The following is a 25910-nucleotide window of genomic DNA, read 5'->3' as shown; positions in this document are numbered from 1 at the left end:
ACTCTCTGTTTCCTGTCTTTTAGCCGGTTTGCAATCCACGAAAGGACATCGCCACCTATCCCATGACCTTTTACTTTTTCTAGAAGCCTCTAATGAGGAACTTTGTCAAACGCCTTCTGAAAATCCAAGTATACTACATCTACCGGTTCACCTTATCCACATATTTATTAACTCCTTCAAAAAAGTGAAGCAGATTTGTGAGGCAAGACTTGCCTTGGGTAAAGCCATGCTGACTTTGTTCCATTAAACCATGTCTTTCGATATGTTCTGTGCTTTTGATGTTTAGAACACTTTCCACTATTTTTCCTGGCACTGAAGTCAGTCTAACCGGTCTGTAGTTTCCCGGATCGCCCCTGGAGCCCTTTTTAAATATTGGGGTTACATTAGCTATCCTCCAGTCTTCAGGTACAATGCATAATTTTAATGATAGGTTACAAATTTTTACTAATAGGTCTGAAATTTCATTTTTTAGTTCCTTCAGAACTCTGGGGTGTATACCATCTAGTCCAGGTGATTTACTACTCTTCTGTTTGTCAATCAGGTCTACCACATCTTCTAGGTTCACCATGATTTCATTCAGTCCAGTCCATCTGAATCATTACCCATGAAAACCTTCTCCAGTATGGGTACCTGAATATCGGATAATTTATCCAGCTAATTCTGCTCCTCCCCAAAACACTTCTTGCCCACACAACTTATCCGGGTAAATTCTAATTAATTATCCAGCTAGAATGTAGCCAGATGAGATAATAAAATGGGTGGGAGCCATGATCCTGGGTTTAACCAGTGTTACGCCTGGCCAGGCATTATTAGGCATTAAAATTCCAGGCATTTCGGAGGAGCATAACAGATTAGTGCATTATATTATGACGGCTACCCGTTGTGAAATAGCAGGAATGTGGAAATTCCTTCCAAGATCCCCTGTGCTTGTCCCATGCTTTCCTGAATAAAAATACTTTCCCACCCAATGTCTCTATTTACATTCATAATGGCAGACTTGGCTAAGCAGGCACAGTTTTCAAAACCTTTAAACACTATCTCCACAACAATAATAAAACAAGCATCAAAATGAAAATTAGGAATGTTCATGATATTTGTTTAACTAAGTTAAATAAAAATAGTTTTTCTGGTATTGCTGCTGTTCTAAGGCATTGCCTTTGCTGGGATAGGTGGTCTCCTCTCTACAGCTGCCATGTACCAGAGCACCTATCCTGGCACAGCTGTCGTCATAACCCTGTGATGTAATAATTGTGATGATGTATATGCCTCTGTGACATGCCAGATGGCTGGTACTATAAAGATCCAACACTAGTCTAGCTGGACTTCATTTATCAGTGCTGCAGCTTGTAGACATGAGGAATCAAAGGTAAAAATGTGTTTAGAAAAGTGAGGTGCAGGTCAAAATATTTTAGGAGATGGTGAATATTTCCTCTCTTCTTTCTTCTCTTTTTACTCATTGTTGCTGCTGCTAGTTTATTTGGTTTGGCTTGGCTTTTTTATTTTGCTTTATATATATATATATATATATATATATATATAGATAGATCTTTTTTATTTTTTTTTTTAACTTTTTCTTTTTTGAATTTTAGGACACCTGGCACTTCATATTCACTATTAGGGTGGATAAACAAACAGTGAGGAAAGGCCTTTTAACTAAAAGGTAAGCTGTTTCTTTAATTTATAATATATTTTGATCCATTCAGATTTTTCTTAACATTGTGTTTATTTTACATTACAATACATATTCAAAGTACTGAACTATTTTAACAAAGATGTCAATGCATCACTGCACAATGTAAATAAGTTACCTCTGTAAATTTTTACGCTACTATCCTTATTTCCTTCCTCTCCCAGTTCTACAACCTTGTTTTATTGTAACTTTTGCTTCCGTTGCACTTGTTAAAAGAACAGTTTTTGCACCCCCTGTTATATGTAAACCGGCATGATATGATCTTATCATGAATGCCGGTATAGAAAAACCTTAAATAAATAAATAAAATAAATAAATAAATAAATAAAATAAAAATGCCTCATTACCCTAAGCTTTCTGGACACCTCCTAGAATCATAGTCTAGATGATACTTTTAAAAGTGTCGAGATGTATTTAAAAATAATTGGTTGACTTTTAGTCCAAATGAAACTAATTTTAAATTTGGATGTCTGTTTTTATGGTTTTAGATAGAAAAAATGTAAATCTTGAACAGAAAGTGATCATACTGAATAATAAAACCAGTTTTAAATTAGTAGATGTAGCAAGGAACTTAGGCCTGTTCATAGATTTTGAGTTAAATTTGAAGACCCATATCACAAAAAAAGTTAATAAGGCTTTAGCAAGCTAAGGATGTTAAAACGTTTGAAACCACTACTTTCTTGTGACAATTTTAGAAATGTGCTCCAGGTCATGTTGTTCACAGGAATCGATTATTGTAATTCCACCTTGTAAGGCCTCCCCAAAACAGCTATTCAGCCTTTACAGGTATTACAGAATGCCGCAGCCCGGGTTTTAACAAACACGCGAAGAAAAGAGCACCTTATCCCAATCTTGCAAAGCCTTCCCTAATTACCGGTAGAATTTAGAATAAAACATAAAACGTTACGTATTATACACAAAATTCTATAAGGTGAAAAAACAGACTGGTTAAATTTGACCATCAGACTTCAAGTACCCCAACCTGAGTTAGGATCTGCCAACAAAGGCCTGCTTACAATTCCTACGGTTAGATCTGCACATCTTAGCGAGGTCAGAGACCGTGCGATATCAATCGCAGGACCAAAACTCTGGAATACTTTACCACAAAATATGAGACTTCAATCCAATCTGAGAACATTCAAAAAGGACTTAAAGACATGGTGTTTTCAGCAAGCTTATGGGATTAATTCACATGACGCAGGTTAAATTTTAGGCTGAGAGTTAATGTTAATAATGATTTTGTTTTTATTGTTTCATTTACTGTTTCTTTTTTTAAGTAATGAATTTAGATATCTTTTAGCTGGATTTTATTTGTATTGAATTTTTTTTATGTAATTTTTATTCTAACCTATCTTTTATCTTTTAATTTTTTTTTATATTATTAACATGTAAACCGTAGCGATAGAGACTTGGTTTTCTGTATAACGGTATAGAAAAGTTGCATAAATAAATAGATCCCACTGTTGCCAGAAGTCATTCTGTACAAGCAAGCATTTACATTTTGGAATTGGTAATAATCCAGGTAGGTTTATGGAACAGTGTTATATTTAAGGGCCTACAAGTGAGAAGGGAGGGGCAGACCAACTTAGCCATTTCAGGGACTGCAGAAGCAGCAGCCTAACTTTACATCAGTCTGCAGTGTTTAAGCTAAGACTGAAAGCCAGATTCATGGCTAGGCAGCCAAAGACAGTGAACCACAGAGCAATCATGCTTAACATTAACTCACTGTGATCCTTGTTGTGTCAATGAAGCTCTTATGGAAATGGCTCAGGGCTGTCCGGGCTTCCTCGTCCGAGCTGAAACCAATGAATCCAAACTTGCGGAACTTTCCATCCTTGGTGAACTTCAGGCTGCAGTCTGTCAGGGTCCCAAAAGCAGCAAACAGCTTCCGAAAGCGATCCTCCTTCATCTGAAAGTGGAGGTAGAGTGCAGGGACAGAGAATTAGAAGCAGCAAATAAGAAAAACATTCAGTTAGGAACACAGTTTCATCTTAAGAACAGAGCAAAAGTCCCTTATTTATTTATTAGCTTTTATATATCAACATTCGTGGGTATATCATGCCAGTTTACAATATAACTGAAGGAGGAAATTACAAAAAACCAGGATGGGGGGAGAAGGAGCGGATAGGAAGAGAGAAGGGGCGAGAGAAGAGAGGGAAAGACAGGAAGACAAGAAAAGGAACAGTACCTGATGGAGAACAACAGAAGAACATAATAAGTAGCATTGCAAAATTATACACTCAGTAAGGGACTGTGTATAACCTTATACACTGTGGATAACCTTATATAAATTATACACTCCAAAAAGTATTATATACAATAAAATACATTATCTTTACCTGTGTAAATCATATATATCACACCACCTCTGTTGTCTTCAGATTCATGCTTTCCCACTATGTGCTGTTTTGTATGTGTTCCCTATAAGCTGTTTCATTTTATATGTTACCATTATATTTGTATGCATATTCAATTATGTTTTTTAATTATATTCTGTATGTCCTGTTTTGTTTAGTTATATTCGTTATTTATGTTTTAGCCCGTGAGGCAGCCCCGGTTGTGGGCGAAACTCGGCCTGAGTCGGGCACAATATATAAAGAATATGTCTCCATCCAAATAAAGCTTCATTTGGACAACCTATTGGCATCTAACCCATTTTGTTGCCCTCACAGCTTTTTTAGATAGCGTACCCTCTTGTTTCGTTCGTACCCGGATCAGTCCAGACCGGTATTTTCCAAAGCTTCCCTAGTTAGGGTGGGACCGAGACAGTCCTGCTCGGAGTACATGTCTGCCGAAGGAACCAAAAATAGATGCCTGAACGTCGAGACGATAATGCCAAGCAAACATATGTAAGGATTTCCAAGTGGCCGCTCTGCAAATTTATTGCGGGGAAACCAGCTGGCTCTTCGCCCAAGAAGTAGCTTGCGAGCGCAATGAATGGGCCTTTAGACCCTCCAGAACCGGCCAGCCCTGGCAGAGATACGCGGACGCAATAGCTTCCTTTAGCCAGCGAGCTATAGTAGCTTTAGAGGCCTTCTGCCACTTATGAGAACCGCTCCATAAAACAAAGAGATGATCGGAAACTCTGAAATCATTAGTGACCTGTAAGTACTACAAGAGAACTCACTTAACTTCCAAACAGTGTAAATCACCACTAGCCAAGCTAGCAATATCCTCCTGAGAAAAGGCAGAAAGCTCCACTGACTGATATGAAAGGAGGAGACTACCTTTGGCAGGAAAGAGGGAACCATCTTTAAAGAGACCCCCGAATCGTCAAGAAGGATTAGTTATGATAACGTGTGTTTTGTGGATCCCTGGGTGCTGTGGAGATGACCACGCCCACGGGGAGGAGCCCCGTGAGGAGCCACTGCACTGGGCTAGACTCGTACACACAAAACACAGGAAAGTTCTTTATTTAAACAGCTTGAAGATCTCCACTAGAGGGAGCAGTAGTGAGGCAGTCTGTGGTTGTAGTCTCAGGGACCTCGGCAGAGGGAGCCCTTCTCTCCTTGATGATGTCAGGAAGTTCCGCAGCAGGTCTCCCAGCGAGGAGATACTGTGGATGAGACAGAGTTAAAGTACTCACTAGGTGTTAGCTGTTGGTATGCGATTCTACCAGGTATGTTGTAGAAGATACAGGCACCGAGGCAGGGAGAGCAGGCCCTCGAGGAGCGAGTACCTATTCCCTGTAAGGCACCTAAAATAAAGCAGAGGGCCCCCAAGGAGCAGATACCCAGGTTAGTAATTACCCCAAAGGGAAGAGAGAGAGCTTCCTGCGGCAGCACGGAAGCGGCAGAGTAGCGTAGACAGGAACGGATTTGAGTCCTTGCTAACTCGGAGAGTTAGCAAATGAGTGAAGGTAATATACCCGGATGGCGTGATGTCAGCATGAGGGAACACCCTCGAGGTTCGCGCCAAGGGTGGTACAAAGATGTGGGTTGCACGCACGCACCCTAGTAGGTACCTGGGAGGAGCAATTGCGGGAGGCTGCACCATAGCCGTTCTGGGAACGCCAGAGAGGTCGGCTTGTCGACGCTGCGGTAGCCATCTTTCCCAGGCAAGCAGGAGGAACCGTGAATAAGGTGAGGCAAAAGGGGCAAAGCTGTTGAGGACCGACGGATGTAACAGGGTTCTCTACAGGATAAAGCTTGCAGTTCATATACCCTCCGGGCCGAACAAATAGCCACCAGGAACACTGTCTTAAGCGTGAGGTCTTTGAGCGTGGACCGACGTAGAGGTTCAAAAGGCGCCTCGCAGAAGGACCAGGTTAAGACTCCAAGATGGGCATGTATGCCGGATGGGCGGATTCAAATGCTTAGCCCCCTTAAGAAAACGCACCACATCCGAATGGGCTGTCACCGCGTAACCATCTAATTTCCCCAAAAGAGAGCCAAGAGCTGAGACTTGAACACGCAAGGAGTTGAAAGACAAGCCCTTGGAGAGACCATTCTGGAGAAAGGAGAGAATTAGAGAGACTAAGACCCTGCGCGTCGAAACCCCAAGTTCCGCACACATGTTATCAAACACTGTCCAAACCCGAACATACGCCAGCGACGTAGAGGTTTTACGAACCTGCAATAGCCTCTCTTTCTTAGATGCCTCCATTCAAAAGCCAGGCAGCTAGACAAAAACGATCCGCCTGCTTGAAAAATACGGGACCTTATCGGAGGAGATTGTGGAGGTGACAGAGTCGAAGAGGGCCGTCCGACGCAAGATTCACGAGGTCCGCGAACACGGTCTGTGGGGCCACTCTGGCGCGATGAGAATTACCGGCCCATTGTGAATCTCTGTCCTTCGGAGTACCTTTCCCACCAGAGGCCATGGGGGAAATACATAGAGGAGAACATCGCTGGGCCAGGGCAGGATCAGAGCATCCACGCCCTCCAAGCTGTGTTCCCTTCTGCGACTAAAGAACCTGAGAGCTTTTGCGTTTCTCAAGGTGGCCATCAAGTCCAGGTGGGGAACCTCCCACTTGTGTACGACTAGGTCCATCGCCTCTTCTGACAATTCCCACTCTCTGGGGTCGAGATACTGACGACTGAGGAAGTCGGCCTGAACATTCTCCTTCCCTGCAATGTGTGAGGCTGCCAGGCGTTCCAAGTGACGCTCTGCCCAATTGAACAGCTTGCTGGCCTCCAGGGCCACCAGGCGACTCCTGGTGCCCCCCTGGCGATTGATATAAGCCACCGTCATTGCATTGACTGAGAGGACTCTCACCGCCTTGTGGCGAAGCAAGGGAAGGAAGAACTTGAGAGCCAGATGGACCGCCTGGGCCTCCAGACGGTTGATGTGCCAATTGGACTGGACTGTGGACCACTGGCCCTGAGTCGATAGAGGCTGACACACCGCCCCCCAGCCGGAGAGGCTGGCATCCGTCATCACAATCATCCACTGGGGAGACTCCAGGGGCATTCCCTTCGAGAGGTGGTCGAGAGAGAGCCACCACCGTATGCTGACGATAGTAGATTCGGGAAGTGGTAGAATTGCCCAAAAATCCTCCAAAACTGGCTTCCAACAGGCAAGCAAAGCTTTCTGCAAGGGTCACATATGCGCAAATGCCCAGGGAACCAAATCTATGGTGGAGGCCATGGAGCCCAGTACTTGAAGGTAATCCCAGGCCGTGGGCTGCGAGAGAGATACGAGAAGTTGTACCTGATTCATGAGCTTGAGCGCCCTGGTTTTGGGTAGGGAGACCTTGGATTCGTGGGTGTCAAAGCGAGCTCCCAGAAATTCCAGAACTTGAGAGGGATTGAGGTTGCTCTTGGAGTAGTTGACTATCCATCTGAGGGAGGTAAGCAGCGATACCACACGGCTCACTGCAGTCACACAGAGCTCCATCGACTTCACCCAGATAAGCCAGTCTTCCAGGTAGGGATGGACTAGGACTCCTTCTTGCCGAAGAAAAGCCGCTACTACCACCATCACCTTGGTGAACATGCGAGGAGCGGTGGCCAATCCGAACGGGAGAGCCTGAAACTGCAGGTGCCGGCCCAGAATTTCTAAGGTAAGGAACCTTTTAATCATTGAGACCAATGATTAAAAGAAGGTTTCTGTGCCATTGAAAGCTTTCATTAGCTTAGCCTTTGGGCATCAATATATGAGGTCTCATAGGGTTTTTCAACCACTTTATATATTACAGGATCTATATATTGTAGTATCACTGTTTACTTCCTGTTGTTTGTGGATTTTTCATTTTTTGCAGGGAACATTCCCTGCATCCCTAGGAAAAGAGGATGGGGAATGGATGACATACCTTCCTAGCCCCCCACCCCTCTCTTCAACTTCAGGGGAGGGGGCAAAAGAGGCCCGCTCAGGGCTTATTTGCCCTAGGTCCCACACCTCCATAGGGTTTGCTTTGTCACAAGTACCCAATAGATTCCAAGGAGTAGAGCCAGTGCTTACCACTCATTCCTAGGAATTAGCGGCGGCTTTCCTAAATCTACCTGGCTAATAATGATGTATGGACTTTTCCTCTGGAAGATGACAAACCAACGTGAGGAATTTGAGGCTCTATGTGCTAAAGAATTTTATAGAGCCTCAAATTCCTCATGTTGGTTTGTCATCTTCAGTAGTTATTATTCAATTCAAAAATTTGCCAAAGTGTAAAATGTAGTCATTCAACAAATTAACTACCAACTGTACTTGAATCTATAACTTGTCTTGAAAAGGTGAGAAATTAAATCTAAAATCCAATCCAAACTAGACTGGTATTTTCTAGCTCAACTGTCAAAGATCTAAAACTGGAATGCATATAAAAATATTGAGATCAGGTCACCTCAATTCTAACTTTCTGCTTGGACCAAACTGATAACCTGACAGATTTATATATTATATCATGGCTTTGAACATATGTAAAGATGCATTTGGCAAAAATCCAACATTTGGGGTGTGATTTACCAAAACATTTTCCTCATTCTGTGTCTATGGCTTAGTAAATTAGACTACTGGGTGAGAAGGAAAAAATGCACTGGGCTGAAAATACTTGCAAAGGAAGAAAACTGCAAAACAATTTCAAAAAAGCATAAGAACAGACAAATGGGAAATTCCTGCCATGCAAACCAGATTGAGAGCTCCAGCCTGACTCACCCCACTCGGGAGATTCTTCACTATCAACCGTGACATCCTCAAGTTCCCAGAGCGGTTCCAGATCTGCTCCTAATCTTTACCCCACTTCTCGTGGTTACTGTTTGCCTCTCACCTGGGTCTCCCAACCAGGTCCTCCTCAACGCTGCCAGATCTGAAATACAAAATAATCATACTAACATAGTAAGTGATGGTGGATAAAGACCAAAATGGTCCATCCAGTCTGTCCAGTACTGTTTAGAATCATTTCTATGCTCTGTACGAGTTACCCCACTGCATTCCTGGAAGCACAAAATAGTCTTATTACTCTAATGGGCTGAACTGCTGATTATTGCAGGTTAACCAGTGCATCATTACTATCTCTGTGTTTATCCCACTGGCTTTTAAATTCAGTTACCATTTTTATCTTCCCCTCCTCCACAATGGCATGCCAGGTGTCCATCACTCTCACTGTGAAAAAACAGTACCTGATATTTGAGTCTCTTCCCATCTTACAAAAATTATTGTACATTTCTAAAACAGAAATATGGGCATTGTAAACATACAAAATGGAAAAGCGTATAAAAATTTAACACTTTGTAAACAACAGATCTGAAACTGAGTTTGATGTTAGAAGTGGCAAAATGTTTGCATGTTGTAATCACCACCACGCAGCTTCCTCCCCTCCTCCCCTTCAAGGGAGGAGGCAGAAAAACTGAGATCACATTCAAAGGGCAAAGCTTTGGGTCAGCTCCACCCCTCACCTACAGGAAGAAACCAGAAGACTAAATCCTTGGAGACCAATGCAATATAGTGCACTTAGCCTAGCACACAGCTTGATGCGTGTTATTTATTTATTTATTTAGAATTTTTATATACCAACATTCTTGACAAAAAATATCAAATCATGTCGGTTTCCATATTAACTGAACAATCGCGGCTAAGGCGTTACATTCAAAACAAGTCGTCAGATAACAAATAGTGTGTTAAGGCGTTACATTAGAACAATTTGACAGATAACGAATAACATTGTAAGTAGAACAGTCTTCAAAAAAAAACAAACAAATGGCAAATGTCTTCAAAAAGACAAACAAATAGCAAATATAAATAGGTCTTCAAAGAGACAAACAAATAGCAAATATTGATAAGAAAAAAATGGCAAATATAAATAGGGCAGCAAAGTAGTGGTAATAGGCAATAGTCCGTTGCAGTTTTTATTTATTGCTTTAATTCCTCCACCTCCTGCTCTTTGTATACTCCTCCTTGTTCGCCCTCCCTGTTCATTGTAATTTCTACCTTTAAAGTTACATTGTAAACCGGTATGATGTATGCATACTAATACCGGTATATAAAAGTTTTTAAATAAATAAATAAATTAAATAAATAATTAAGACGTCTAAGGATGATGGGGAGTAGTGGGAGGAGGAAGGATAGATGGCATTAACTCAAGTTAAAATGAGCATTCAAAGGTGTTTGAGGACGATAGGATGTCTCCCTGATGTCCAGTTGAGTCCTTTGACTGTAAGGACGATAAGATGTCTCCCTGATGTCCGGTTAAGTCCTTTGACCAGTGTCCGAGTGATCTTAATTCTCCGGGAAGGCTTGTCTGAAAAGCCATGTTTTGAGGTGTTTCTTGAATGTGTTGGATGCGCTAGAATAACTCCCGATGCAGCAATGGGATTAGTGCATCCAAAAACGCACATCCAAACAAATGTGTAGCTAATAGCGCTCATTGTAAATGCCATGTAGATGATGCTATTAGTTATTAATCCTGATGCAAAAAAAATCGCCGTTCGCCTGATGCGCACTTTAACACGGAAAATTTAATGCCAGTCCCGGAGCTGGCATTAAGTCTTGTGTGCATCAAGGGCTCAACTAAAAAACCAAAAATATTGCTTTTCATGAAAAAATAAAAAGGTTTAAAGGAAAAAAAACATTTCGGGGCACACAATATGCACACTCCAGACCGTGTATATTGTGCACGTGCATTGTGCCGATAAGTTAGCTGCTGCAGGATAAAACGGACACTTGTATTGAGCAGCCGTTTTCTTAACCCGCACACAGCACACGTCTCCTGAATGCCTGATACCAAGGACACACTAGGGATGCACCATGTATCCTTAGCACATCCTTTTTATCATGGCAACTCATTTGATTATTGCATCATGCGCCCAGGAGAGGTGATGTGCGCATGTTGAAAAAACAGGCGCCCAGTTTGGACACAAGTTTTTTCGCACATGATTAGGGTTTCCAACTGCCCAGTTTTGGACCAGACAGCCAGGTTTTCAGCTGTGCTGTACAGTGTCCGGTCAGAAGTACTGACCGGACACTGAAAATGCAGTTTTTGCAAGAGGCTCCTTTTCTTTCCCACAGCTTCCTGGTTATAAGGAAAGACAGAGCCGAAAGCTGAGCTGTGTTCCTGCCCGCTTGCCTCCTGTCCTGTGTTGGACTGGATGGGAAGAGCACAGCCCTCAGTTCCCAGTGGCTCCACAGATCTCTGCAGCAATGCCCTACCAATCCCTCACTGCGTGTGGCCAAGACCCGAGAGAGGGGCTGCAGTGAGTCAGATGAAGGATACAGGAACAGAGGAGGGGAAGAAACAGATTCACAAGAAAAGGGAGAGACAGAGAAAATTGGAGGGAAAGGAAGATAGACATATGGGGGAGCAAGAGAGGAAAGAGTCATCGAGGGGGTATGGCAGGAAGGTCACAGGGAAGGGGAGAGGCACAACGGGAGCATGAGGGAAGGCTGGAGACATAGATGGGGGAAGGGAAAGAAGAGACGAGGCACAAAGGAGACAGGGAGACACAGGAGGAAAGGAGATAGAGGAAGGCACTGGGGAGGAGAGGGAGCCAGGATGAAAGGAGAGAGAGAAAGGCAAGAGCATAGGGAGGGAAAGGACTAGAGATAGGAGGGGAGTACAAGAGAGGAGTGCACACCAGGGGGGTAATATTGAGACAGGTGGCACAAGGAAGACACATATGAAAGACTGGGAAGATTTTAAAGAAAAGGAGAGCAAACCACCTGTGTCTGAGCGAGGAGACTGTATGTTTGGGAGTGTGTATGAGATAGGAGGATGTGTGTTTGGGAGTGTATGTGTGTATGAAAGAGGAGGCTGTATGTTTGGGAGTGTAAGTGTGCATGATAGAGGAGGCTGTATGTCTGGGAGTGTATGTGTGTATGAAAGAGGAAGCTGTATGTTTGGGAGTGTGTATGAGATAGGAGGATGTGTGTTTGGGAGTGTATGTGTGTATGAAAGAGGAGGCTGTATGTTTGGGAGTGTAAGTGTGCATGATAGAGGAGGCTGTATGTCTGGGAGTTTATGTGTGTATGAAAGAGGAAGCTGTATGTTTGGGAGTGTAAGTGTGTATGAAAGAGGAGGCTGTATGTTTGGAAGTGTGTGCATGATAGAGGAGGCTGTATGTCTGGGAGTGTATGTGTGTATGAAAGAGGAGGCTGTATGTTTGGGAGTGTATGTGGGTATGAAAGAAGAGGCTGTATGTTTGGGAGTGTATGTGTGTGATTAAGATAGGAGGCTGTGTGTTTATGGGGAAGCATGGGGATAGGTGTGTATTAGAAAGGCTTTAGTTATGATAGAGAGCAAAACTGCATGAGAGAGACTGAGATTGATGTTTTTATGAGGATATTTGAAATAACATTTTATAAAACAAAGTATATTGAAGATGTGCTTGAAAGCCAAAAAATTAGTGGATCGACAACGGTGAGTAGTCTATAACCCAACCCTCCCCTCCCAAAGCATTAAGTTGATTGGGATATCCAGTTATGATCCATGGAAAAGTTGGCTACCCTACACATATTGCCAAAGAAAGCAAACTCTGTTCCAGCTCTTTAACGTCTCCACACCTATCTCTAGGCAGGCTGCAGATCTCAGTTAATTCGCTGCAGGAACACAAACTAGAACAAGTTCCCCTCCAATTAACGCTGCAGGATTATAGGAGGCAAGTGGGTGGGGAAATTTACTCAGTCTCAGTTGACTGATTATGGGAAACCAGGAAATGGAAGTTGCAAGCAGCCAGGATAGTAACTTTCAACTTGAAATTAAGCTCTTCTACTTGACTGCTTCCACTTTCATACAATGTTAGAGCGAGTCCGTGAAAGAAAAGAATCATACATATTTACTTTTTGGGTGTAATGTTTGTGTACCGTACCAAATATCCAATTATCCTACCTCTAATAACACTGATCCTCCTCCCACTTTCCGATACTTCCCCCGCGTCTCTTTCCTTCTGGAAGTTTCCCCCGGTCCCCTAGCTCTTCCTCGCTCCGATACTTTCCCCAGCTTGGACTCCCTCCCTAGCTAGAGTCTACAGTTCCGAGCTCACGTTGGTTCCTGGGCGCTACCATCTTGCTTTACGCCACGTGACTAAGGACGTTCTTATACACGCAACAAAGGTAAGAGCGTGTTTACGCGAGGGCTGCTGAATTTATTGCAGTCGTGAGCTCTATCCCGGAAGTTGGTAGTGCGCGTGCCTGGAAAGCTGCAGCTGTGACGTTTGCGGAGAGGAGATTTTTTGTTAACAGAGTTGGGATGGTTTTAATGGACTTTCGCAACAAAGACTCCTGTACAAAAATTACCTTTGGATTTAGCTGAAGGCAAGTGATGTTCAGATATTGTACATCTCTTTTCCTAGAAGGCTTAAGATGTAAGGGGTTGATGTAATAAAACTCCCGCTAAAATCTAGACCAGTGTTTCTGTCTAATCAGGTGTATTACGAAAAGTAATTTTTGCCTGATGTTCAGATCCAGACCAGCTCCTAGGCTCTGCTCTCAGCACCTCACTGCAACAAGAGACCCTAGCAATGTGGCCAGATTTTAAATTGGGTTTGTAGCCCAAAGAAACCCAAATAACCTGGAAAAAGGGTGGTCTCAAGCCCAAAAGTAACTCTTATCTTAAAAAGACCAAATAAAGGCTAATATATAAATGGTATAATTATATTCCTGATAATGTAGTAAAAACATACAAAGATGGTGTATTTACAGTATGGCAACATATCCAAATAAACAGGTGGCTAAAGCATATAAAAAATTTTAGAGGGATAGCCATGTTAGTCTGGTATTGCAAAAAAGGCAGGAGTCAAGTGGCACCTTATAGATTAATTGATTTATTAAAGGATGAGCTTTCCAGGACAGAATCCACTGTATTTGCCCCGGTATGGTTTGAATGAGCTATGCCACCAGATGTTGTGACTCCAGTGAATGTCCAAATTTTTTGTTGATTATGTTGTGTTTCTAATTTTTTTTTGTATCTTATATGAAGATAAAGGGAATGGAACAGCTTCCCTATGAGGAAAGGCTGAAGAGGTTAGGGTTGTTCAGCTTGGAGAAGAGACGGCTGAGGGGGGGATATGATAGAGGTCTTTAAGATCATGAGAGGTCTTGAACCAGTAGATGTGACTAGGTTATTTTCACTTTCGAATAATAGAAGGACTAGGGGGCATTCCATGAAGTTAGCAAGTAGCACATTTAAGACTAATCGGAGAAAATTCTTTTTCACTCAACGCAAAATAAAGCTCTGGAATTTGTTGCCAGAGGATGTGGTTAGTGCAGTTAGTGTAGCTGGGTTCAAAAAAGGTTTGGATAAGTTCTTGGAGGAGAAGTCCATTAATGGCTATTAATCAAGTTTACTTAGGGAATAGCCACTGCTATTAATTGCATCAGTAGCATGGGATCTTCTTAGAGTTTGGGTAATTGCCAGGTTCTTGTGGCCTGGTTTTGGCCTCTGTTGGAAACAGGATGCTGAGCTTGATGGACCCTTGGTCTGACCCAGCATGGCAATTTCTTATGTTCTTATGAATGTTTTATTTTGTACATTGCTTAGGCCTTAAGTATTAAGCGATAAATATATTTTTAATTAATGAAATGAAAGCTCATTCTTTAATAAATTAGTTTATAAGATGCCACACAGCAAAAGTGCTTCAAGCAAAAATTTAAAAAAAGAACTTTATATTATAATTTAAAAAATCCTTAGGGTCATTTATATTATTTATAAACATTTGAAATTCCATCTTTTCCAGGTTAGTCTCAAGGGTGTATTGAAGTTAATTTTTCCCTATGTGCCCTTTTCCACATTTAAATTTTGTCTGCCATTCAGATGTCCATATTCCTAGTCCCACAAAGTCCTTTTGAATAGGTGGCTGCATATTACACTGTACAATTTATCAGAATCCTGGTTGGATGAAAGGACCTATATAAATCCAAATTTAATTTCTATTATACAAAATATCATATGAGAAATAGTATGAATAAATGACAGCAGAGGGCAGTAGGTATCTGCAGGGAAGGTCTGTTCCTACCAATGTACTTCATCGTAAATATCTTCTATATATATGTATAATACACTTGGCCCTCTAAATAGTGTCTCTCTGTCATCATTTGGTAGGTGTGCTTGTGTCCCCACCATTCCCTGAGAAATGTAAGTGCATGCTTTCTGAGTCATGTACATAGCTTAGATCGTAGGCATTTAAACTCAGTGGCTGGTGGGGGCAGGGTCATTCTGCAGGACTGAGATGTGGCAGTAATTAGCGGCACAGCCAATGGGGAAACCAGGGCTCTGCCAGCCCTGGCTGGTTGAAACCTAGGTTAGGTGCTCAGCTTTCTTTAAATTCAACCCTCCAACGATGCATCTGGGTTATGCATTCCAACACAATTAAAAAGTCAGCCATGTTTGCATTCAAAGCAGTGAGTATTCTACATATTGTATCATTTTATTGCATGGTATTGTATAATATACATTATACACATATTGTAGGTAGAATTAGATGTGAAAGCCTGAGGAAAAAAATGGAAAAATTGAGAAAAGCAGAAGTGGAAAATTTTGGAAAAATTAAAAACCAAAATGATAAAGGGAATGGAAGGATTCTCCTATGAGGAAAGGCTAAAGATGTTAGGGCTTGGAGAAAACAGCTGAGGAGAGATATGATAGAGGTATATAAAATGAGTGGAGTGAACAGATAAATGCAAATTGACTGTATACTCTTTTTCAAAAAGTACAAAGACTGGGAGACACAAGCTACTAAGTAATATATTTAAAACAAATAGAAAATATTATTTTACTCAATGCATAATTAAGCTCTAGAATTCATTGCCAGAGGATATGGTAGAAGTTGTTAGTGTAACTGGATTTAAAAAAAAGGTTTGGACAAGTTACTGGAGGAAAAGTCCATAACCCATTATTAAGGTGGACTTGGGGAAATCCATTGCTTATCCCTGGGATTTTTCCCTCTTTGGATCCTGTTAGGTGCTTGTGACCTGGCTTGGCTACTGTTGGAAACAAGATACTGGGTCTGATGGCCCTTTTTGGTCTAACTCAGTATGGCAAATCTTATGTTCTTATCTGTAGGGTGCCCTGGATCATGCCCCCCCTGCTCCTTGCTCTTCTTAGCATTGGGGGCAACAGAGGTTAAGATGGCAGGGGTATATTACCATCTTCTGGTCAGGTTGATGAAACAGACTGTGCAATGCTAACTGAGATTAGACAGGAGTTTCCCTTGAGAAAATTGGAGCCAGCGGGACAATGCAGATACTTTGTGTCTGCTTTGAAGAAGGTGCAAAATCTGCATGTAAAATTATACATAGAGATAAGAAATTCCTTGCATACTTTCTCTCCCCGGACATATCCCTGCCTGCTCCCTTTTTCGTGACGGATAAAAGTATGTGCACTGTGAGCAGCCCAAGTACTTTCACTCCCACTAAAGGGAAAGTCATTTTCTAACACCTACTTACCCCTGTAAAAGTTTTGAAAATTTCCCTTTTAGTGGCTGGACTTAAATCCCAAGATTGCAGGGTTCCAGAAGGAGTCCTGGTTCCTGGCCCCCAGCCGTTACTGGGCTAAGCAAGTTAGAAAGATATAAAACTGGAGAAAAAAAAAGCCCTATATTGGGGCAAATGAAAGCCCTGCCATGCGCCCTATACCACAGTCAGTTCCAATTGAGTTAAAAGCCCAAAAAGAAACTGCTGGTCCCCTAAACAATATATTTAATTGAAATAAAGAGTTCTGGCAACTCATATAGAATATAGGCCTCTATAGGATATTAATGACTCGAGTTAAAGGCTCAAGGCAAATTCAATGCCTTCAATTGCCTTGAATTGTGGAAAAATGCCTTCATTGTCATCAATATTTGAAGTCTCTGCTCAGTCACTCATTCAGACTACAACTAATATTGGTGGTCTTTTTGTTCTTTAGTTACATGTTGATATTAGGCATTTATCTGAAGCAAAGATGAGTAGCAGAATTATAAACTTGAGCCATAACCTCTGCAGCAACATAAGCAGAAATTTAATCCAAGGTAGTGCACCAGCAGGATCAGTCAGGACAATTAATCAGTGCCGCAGCCTCTCCCCAGCCACTTGTGCATCTTGTGTTACATATGATCGTGGGTGATTGAATATAATTCTTCAGCTCTTGATATAATTATCTCCACAGCACCCTGGCCTGTCAAAAAGCAACATCCGGCTGAGCAAAAAGAATCAACGTTTCAATCTGAGAGGCAGGGAAAGAGGAGTGAGAGACAGGTAGGCAGGTCGAAAAATTAGAGCAATACAAGGCAGAGAGAAAAAAGCACTGATTTGGAGGAAGAGGTGAGGGGGGGAAAAGAATAAGAAAGCATAAATCTGGAAAAATTTTAAAGGCAAAATGGCTTGGAGAGACTAAGGCAACTGGTCACCAACAGTAGCCAATAATTCAGAAGTATGACGGGACCTAGATCCCTCAAACACTAGTTTGCTTGTTTCCCCTGAGTCTTATTCCTTGTCTTATATTTCGCTTCTTGCATTTTACACTTTCTTAGAAAATGCAGGCGCTTTACGTGTACCGCTGAGACCCCTGTGTGGGGAGGGGGAGTTCTGACAAGGAGCTGCACAACAGTGCCCCAGTTTGCTCAGGCTCACGCTGGTGGGAACGGCCAATGGGGAGAAACTCTCTGAAAACGTCAAAAATGTGTCTCTCCTCGGTAATGAGGTATAATTCACAAAATCGGGACAAAGAAGGGGAGGATGGAATCTTACTGATTTTGTTTTAGCTGCCGACTGAATTATCTACAGAGTGAATTCTTTACTTTTAACATGGCAGCACAACCCTAGGGGAATCATATGTGTCATCCGGTAACGCTCATAGTGGCGCATCAGAACTACTACTATTAATCATATCTATAGTGCTACCTGATGTACGCAGTGCTGTATAGGCAGTTACATGTAAGAGACAGTCCCTGCTTCATGGGGTTACAGTCTGGTAAACATGACAACGAAGAGGCTTCAGGTTACAATCATTAAAGCTATGACTGCTAAGAACCAGAACCAGGTGTTTTTGTTTTGGTTTTTTTTTATAGGCAGATGCACTTCAAGTGTACTGTCTTATCTCTGCATGTGTTTTCGGTTTGCTGTCCTGCTTTCACAGTATCTTGTATCTACAGCAGCCTTTCTGTTACCGATACTAATGCTGTCCATGCTTTTATTCTGCATGTTTTCTGTTACACTGTCAGCTGGTGGTCAGCCTGTGTGCTCACGTCTTCTAATATAAAGTCCATCGTACAAAATTAAACTTTAGCAATTGTAGAAGAGTATTTAATTAGAAATTGTCTATACTTTTCCCTTTTTTATTTTGACCTGGTAGTTTCCTCCTGCTGAATTATAACCGGTGCTGGAAACTTACATCATGAGCCTTCATTCACAGCCACCTGCGACGGGCTTGTTAGATCAGCCCTGCATCACGGAAGGAGTCTGAGTGGAGGACTTCCATTAGTTCTCTGCCTGGGGGGGTTTTGTTGTGATTTGGAACACAATTCCATTGAACAGCCACTAGATGGCATCATGAATGGTAAAATTACACTATGCATGTGAACTTAGGAAAACAAATATGAAAAGAGCAATCACTGTGCGTGCCTCCTTTAAGGCTGAGGAAGGAGAATCCTCTAGGGAGGGTATTACTGGGATTACTATATAATCCTGAGTTCAGAGGAAGGAGATTGAAGTGCCTGGGGTGCCTCTCCTGTAGGAGAGGGCTCTGCCTAGTCTTCTCTCCCCCCCCCCCCCCCCAGGGGAAAGTTCCAATGCTGGGAGGATGTTTCTCCCCACCATGGAAACAACTGAGGGATTCAACCTGAGTCCTAAAGGGACTAGGAATTGGTCCAGAAGATTGTGGAGTGAGTTGAGGTCCTACCATTTGTGGAATGAATGAGGTAGTCCAGAGAGGCTTAAATTTGGGAATTCAGGGATACCCCTTGTCAAAATCTTAAGAAGAAATCTTGTCACAAATTCAGTATCTCATCTTAACTACTTCAGCCTTTAAGCTGAAGTCAAACATAAACCCTTGCCATAGCCACACGAGAGAGGTCAGGGAAAGAGAAGCTGATGTTTTCTGTAAGAGACTGAAACTAGGCCTGACTTCTGTTTACTACTAAGTAAACCATTTGGGAAAGCTCCCCAGGAGAGAGAGACCTTGCATACACAGCAGTGCTCATCTATTTGGTTTCTCATCTGGCCAGGTCCACCATCAAGTGAGCCCCCTTCATTTTCTTGGTTTGTTTTTTTTCACACAGTTTTGTGTTTGGGGCAGAGTGTATGTACCCTTTACAAACTGGTGACATTGAGGTGGATGTCTTCACCCTTTTTGAGTACTCGGGGGTAACAGTTTTTGAAAGCTGTGTACTTCACTGCTTTCCCCCCAGCCTTTCTCTATTAGCTTTCCTTATTATTTTTACTATCCATATGAGTATGTTGGCTGCCCTGGCTAACAGGCCATACCCAGTGTTACTTTTGCATTGCTTGATTTAAATAAGAAAACTGCAAGTTTGTTATACTTCACTATTGTACTTTTCCCATTTAATCTTCTGGTTGGATTTACTGTCTCCTTACGTAATACTGGTAAAAAGGTTAATTACTGTTTTATTCTGGTGTGCTGATTTTATCCGGTCTGTGGTGCCACAAGTGAGAGGTTGTTTGGGAAGGGCACAGAATGGTGGTATCTGTCACCGGGATCCTGTCTCATCCCCCGCTCAGACTACAAACCCGAAGATAAATCATATTAGTAAATATAATTTCTCATGTGGCACTCCCCACCCCAAGCATAGGGGCAATTCATAGTCTAGACTGGGGGGGGGGGGGGGGCACATAAATAACACACATGAGATATTCTGTGCTCAGTAAAGCTTACAATCTAATCAAGACAAACATACAGGTCACTAGACAATTGTTAAAATTAAAATTAATTTTAGAATTAATTAATGAGGCTGAAGATGAACCAACAGGCTTAAGATTTAAAAGCAGCCTCACAAAGGTGGGTTTTTAGATGGGAGCATGATGCATCAATTCAGGACGCCTGTTCCAAGCACACAACGCAGCCAGGTGGAAAGCACGGAGTCGGGAATTGGCAGTGGAGGAGAAGGGCACAGATAGGAATAACTTATCCAACAAGAAGGGTGTAGAGAGAGATAAGGGAGGAGAGGTAGTGAGAAGCTGCAGAGTGAAGGCATTTGTAGGTGAGTAAGAGGAGCTTGAACTCTATGCGGGTGTGGAGAGGGAACCAATGCAGTGATTTCAGAAGAGGGGTTAAGTGAGTGTAGCAACTTTGGTGAAAGGTCGCACAGCTGAATTTAGGATAGGTTATAGTGGAGAGAGATGGCTTGCTGGGAGACCTGTGAGGAGCAGATTGCAAAAGTCCAAGCAGGAGGTGCCGAGAGCGTGGAAGTATGTTCAGAAAGAAAGGGATGGATTTTAATGATATAATATAGAGAAAGAAAGGGCACTTGAAATGGTACATTTTTAGGAAAGTTTTGGATATGTACAGAGAACGCAGAATGTGAGGGGTCAATGATGTCTCCTAAGTTACAGGCTGAGATGACTGTTATATCCACAGAAGGGACCAAATATCCAGGCCAAAGAAGAGCCTGCTGCTTGCTTTAGGGCCAGATCCCAAAGCAGCATCAAAGAGGCACAGCCATGGCACTCTCCCTATGGGTGCCAAAACCTTAAATCTGGCCCCGTTCTCAGCACAATTGAGGAGGCTGTGAGAGAGCATGGCCAAGGTTGAAAACACAGAGTGAACGCCTGTCAGCCCCACTGCTTGTGCTGCTACTGGTGTGTTGGTTGCCTGGCCTCGCTACTGCCTGTCGTGCTGGATTCCTGGGCCCCATCATCTCTGTCCCTGGTGATTAGATTGGGAGAGGGGGGAAGGGGCAAGAGAATGAAGGGATGGGGAGAATTAGTGATCAAAGGGAGAGAGGCAGGAGAGACTAAGGATCAGAGGGAGGGAAGGATAGGGGAAGTGAGAGGTCAAGAATGAGTGAGCATCATTGCTGACTCTAGTGACCACATTAGGGGGAGGGGAAAGAGAATAAGGGGATGGGAAGAATTAGTGATCAAAGGAAGAGAAAATATTTTAGGGGAAGCAAGAGGGGGTGAGTGAATTAGAGAGAGAGGAGGGCAAGTGAGTTAGGGGATGTTAAAGGGCAAGAGTGAGTGAGCAGATAAGACAGACTATGGATTTTGTGGACAAGAAAAGTGAGTGAGGAGATGTGAGAAGGTCAGAGGAATTGGGGGGGAAAAGTGAATGAGGGGAGGAGATGAGTGGGGAAAATATGCAATGCTGCTTCCTTCCTTCCTTCCTTCCCCTGAGAAGGCAAAAAGGCCATGCTTCTGAATGTTGATCCTGCCCCCAGTCCAAGGAGACTGAGGAAAGCAGTCAGTATGTGCCAATCTGCTCTCATCCCACAAGGCAGAGGAGGGCCAGCTGATTCTGGCATGAAGAGGAGGTCTGTGCCTCACTGGCTAAAGAAGAAGGGGAGGAAAACTGCCGAGGAGCGTCATTTTCCATGGAGAGGTGCTTGAGGACCACCAGGGATTAGGGGTGCGACTTTGGGACTCCAGGACCCTGGGGATGGGGACAAGGATCACTGGGGATTCATGGGGGGGGGGGGGGGGGGGGAGCTGGGAATGGAGGATTAGGCTCCCCAGGGCAGAAAGGAGGAGAGGAGAGAGAGCCCAATTCTCTCTACCCCCCTCTACCTTACCTTAGTGATCCTCCATCCCTAGCCCCCAGCAGTGCTCATGGCCGGAGGCTGAACATTTGTAGGAGCTAGGAATGGAGATTCACTGGGCTAAGGAGGAGATGAAGGAACAGTGTAACGTGTGTGTGTGTGTGGGGAGGATCGTATCCAGCACCGGCCCTGCTCCCTTGCACTGCTCACACCTGACCTGTTTCTGCTCTGTCTGTCCCCTCTTCTCCCTTGCTGCTTCCTTTCTATCTACAAAGTAAGCCCTGGATATAACTCGCCTTGAGCTCGGGTTTGGAAAAGAGAGTAATGAAACCTAAACTTCCCGTGCTAGTCTTTGGGCGGTTAGCTGGCTCTGATGCAGTCCTCCCTCCAGGCCCCTGGGGTTCATGCTTGCCCTTCACGAGGAGAAATCCTGAATTTGGAGCTGAAACCTGGATTTCCATTTCCCAGTGCACACAGCCAACTGCTGAGCCAGACTAGCCCCGTTTTTATATTAATATCCCACCACTTCCAAGCCGATTCCATGCAGGTACTGTAGGAATTTCCCTGTCCCCAGAGGGTTTGCAGTCGTAAGATTGTATCTGAGGCAATGGAGCATGGAGTGCCTTGCTCAAGGTCACAAGGAGCTGCAGCGGGATTTGAACCCTAGGTTTAGAGCCTGCTCCTCCACTCACAGGAAAAGGATTATGGGATTGGTAACTTTTTTTTTTTTTCTCTCTTGAGAACAGAGGATTAGAAATCCCAGAATGCTCTGATAGGAGATAAAACAGGACAAGAGCTGCTTGCCTCCAGCTCTGTGCTGCACGGTATATGTTATACAGAGGCACACAACTCCAGTCCTGGAGGGCTGCAAACAGCTCTGATCCTATCCTAAATATTAAAACTTCTATCTCCCAGTGGTCTCCATTGTGTGGTTTTGTCTGCAGTACAAGAAAATGGGCTATAAATCTTAGAGTGCAGGGAGATGAGAATTAAAAATAATAAGAAAAGCAGGAAGAAAATTGCCATAGTGCTCCATTTCTGTTCATACCCTTTTCTTTGCAAGAAGATGTAGCTTCTAAGATGCCCAGCTATAGGAGGGAGGCTTTTTGGCCAGTCCTGGTTTTATGCTTGCATCACAAAACAGTGTGGGATTTGTAGTCCCTGATTTTACTTTGACACGAGTGCTGCAGGGCCCATAATGCATCAGAGTGGAGTTGCAGGAAGTCCAGGACTGGCCTAAAATCTCCCTCTTTCAACTGGGTAACTTGGCGGCTCTGAGAAGACTCAGCAGAAAAAAAAAAACAATACAATAAAATGTAAGTACAATAAAATATTAAATACCTTTCCAGGGGTTCCCAAAATCCCCAACCAGCTCTGGTTTTCGGAATAAAATATCTACATCCATTTGGCCTAAATACCAGCCAATTAGCATATTTTACTTCTCTTAAAAACCTGTCTTGTTTTGGGGTGAGGGAGGGGCAAAGGCCTTGAGGACTACAATTGGGGAACCAGGGTCCCAGAGTCATCTGCTCACTGATGAAGATAAGAAAATGTGTTTTCCCCTCTGTTCTTAAGTTTCCTTTCTTGTTATTTATATTTGGCTGGCTCGCAGGGAGGGATTGATGTCCCTGCTCATGCTTCCTGGTGGCAGAAATCAATGGGAGATGTCAAGTTTGGCACAGTGATGGATGGACTCTCCGATGCTGTCTTCTCTCCTTCTCCGTGTTCTCGTTAAACTTGCATGCAGGGCTTCCATCCTGCACTTCCCAAGGGTCCTCTGAGTTTCCACTGGAGAAGGGAAAAGATTGATCAAGATGAGGAAGAGGTCGTCTGAGTCGGTTTACAGAGAAAGTGTTGGGTTTGGCAGTTGCCAGCAGCAGCAGCAGCAATGGATCCCGGCAGGCGACTCAGCTGGAAGGAGGGTGAAACCCAGGATGACCAAGGACCTGTAATTTGATAGTGATACAAAATTACCCCCCTCGCGCTCTCTCTCAATGCCCATTTACAGGAAACAATTAAAGCAGTGACACCGCTGGAACTAAACACATTATGGCACCCCCACACTACTAGATCTATAGGGTGCTTGCTTTGAAATGCTATTTTGAAGAACATTTGGGCTGTGCGCAGTAAGAGAAAGGACCCTTATTTAAGTCCTGTTTTAATCCACTGGACTGGGTGAATTTTTCCAAAGACTGGCCATTGTTTTCAACAGAATATCGAGACCCTCTCGGTGCAGGACAGATGCCCGTGAGCTCTCGTAGACCGTTTTCTTTAGGACACGGAGTCCCGCTTGCACACTGCAGCAGTGTGATTTACAGGAACTGTCGACGCTTACCCGGTATTAATTTGCTCATGTTCTGTTTGTGTGAAACCGTGACCAATGCAGCGTAAGCTATCTTCACTACACAACAGCCCAGCATTAAGTGAGAGTCACCGTGAGGGTGGGCTTCCTGTCTCAAGAATCGTGCTACCCTTTCCTCACCATAAATTGCAAGAAACAGATAGAGGTCCGCTGTCTGCCCAGCACTCCCTTTTCTCATGGCAGCAGGAAAGTTGTGGCATTCAATGTTAACACGGAAGTTATAATACATGCATTCACAATGTAAAAAGTTAACTCCACCTCTTCAATGTGTAGTTTAATTTCTTGTGTTGATGTGTCTGTGTTAATTTTTGCACATTTTAATGTAATGTGTTTTTTTCATTCCACAAGTAATGGCTTTGCATAGTTGTGCTTCCTATTACCTATCTAGTATAGATGTATCATCAAATAATGTGCAATAAAACCAGTATTAACGTTGCATAATTTTGATTGTGAGTAACTTACATGCATTAATAGCAGTTTTATTGCATGTTAATGCTTCTGAAAGTGTCCGTGCGTGTTAGTCTCTCTACCTCTTAGCGTTTATTCTATATATGTAAATCTAGAGCTGGTTCTGGAACTCACTGGGGGCCCCTTCACCACCACTAACCCAGTCAAGCGAGACAAAAGAATCCATTCAGAATTTTAGTTTTATGATTTGTTGATTTCTGAGGAAAACTTGTCATTGCCCTAAACTGTCTTTTGGGATTTCTTAACGCCTTTTTGTTGGCTGCTGGCCACCGCACAGTACTTGATGTGCAACCACACGCCCACTACCTGCCGCCCCCCTCACCAACAACCTAGATCTGAAGTTTCTACAGGTGCAAAGAATGCTAAAGGCCTACCTACACCCAGGGATGGGAACCTTATTGGGCCTTTGGTCCAAGCCTGGGGCTTTTTGCTGGATTATTTATCTTTCCGTTCCCGAGATAGTTAGTGATTGCCCTGCAGCATAGTCTCCTTTTAAAATAAATGTTGAACCTGAGAACCAGTGGCTTGTCCCCAGTGTACCAAGTATTACATCCAGTAAATTCTGTTTCAACAGACTCTTTGTAATAATTTTTTGTCTGCCAGATTCATTTGTTATAAAGAGTTTTTGGTGTAAAGTATTGCACGGAAGGAAACAGGATTCTTTGCAGGGTTTGATAGTTTTATTGAACCGAAGATCATGCTGTATGCAAGAGTTTCCGACTGCAAAGATCCTTCCCTTCTTCAGATGTCTTGAGCGGATCAGCAGTTGGCTTTGTCCTTTTCCTTCTCTACTGCCATGACGTCTTTTCCTACTGAGCCGGAATTCAAGTTTAAGAAACTGTATTGGCATATCAGTTTGTGGGTGATCCTTAATTATACCAAGTAATAAAGAAGTACAAGGAGAGAATAGAAATGCAAAGGCAATTACGGTGTTCCGGGAATGTTCCCTTTAATTTCAGGTCGCATTGTATTACTTTTCTGGCCTGCTAGCAACATGACAGATGTTTGGACACTATAGCTGCTGTTTACTTCTGTTTCGAGAGGATTATACAGAGAGTTTTCTGCTCAGTTAACGGGAAACCTTTCTTTCTCTGTCGACTCTGGGGAAATATTCATCTCTTCTTTCTGTTTTTCACAGCTCAAGAGGAAATGCATTTCTGTTTCTTTTTCCCCCAGTATTACTGGCTCAGGCATACAGAGCGGCTTCTTGGGTTTCAGTTACAATTTTTTATTCTTACTCTGGTTGTGTCTCTCGGGGGGGGGGGGGGGGGGGGGGGGTGTAAACCATCTTGCTGAGCAATGAAAACAAGTGATCTGATCTAGAGCGGGAGCAAAGTGC

At 43.1% G+C, this 25910-nt stretch overlaps 1 protein-coding gene and 1 long non-coding RNA gene across 5 annotated transcripts in view; one reads left to right on the top strand and one right to left on the bottom strand.

Moving 5' to 3' along the window:
* The window catches only part of RBM19 (RNA binding motif protein 19), a 223749-nt gene extending 207156 nt beyond the window's left edge, over positions 1 to 16593 (bottom strand). For 2 of the 4 annotated variants that reach the window (XM_029619799.1, XM_029619800.1), the window contains exons 1-3: positions 12942 to 13163; positions 8777 to 8927; positions 3417 to 3599 (exon numbers count right to left, since the gene is read on the bottom strand). In XM_029619799.1, the coding sequence (XP_029475659.1) occupies positions 3417 to 3599; positions 8777 to 8812 (219 nt within the window). In that variant the 5' untranslated portion in view covers positions 8813 to 8927; positions 12942 to 13163. Of the gene's footprint in view, positions 1 to 3416; positions 3600 to 8776; positions 8928 to 12941; positions 13164 to 16495 lie in introns of those variants that run through there. The other 2 variants (XM_029619798.1, XM_029619797.1) reach the window with 2 other exon arrangements.
* LOC115100838 lies at positions 1296 to 24539 on the top strand. Its single transcript, XR_003859194.1, has 4 exons — positions 1296 to 1366; positions 1590 to 1660; positions 17196 to 17284; positions 23354 to 24539. It is a non-coding gene; the product is annotated as an uncharacterized LOC115100838 (long non-coding RNA).
* Positions 24540 to 25910: the final 1371 nt, after the last annotated feature.

The sequence above is a fragment of the Rhinatrema bivittatum genome, chromosome 11, assembly GCF_901001135.1.
Source record: "Rhinatrema bivittatum chromosome 11, aRhiBiv1.1, whole genome shotgun sequence".
Lineage (NCBI taxonomy): Eukaryota > Metazoa > Chordata > Amphibia > Gymnophiona > Rhinatrematidae > Rhinatrema > Rhinatrema bivittatum.
This window is presented reverse-complemented; position numbering and strand designations above follow the sequence as displayed.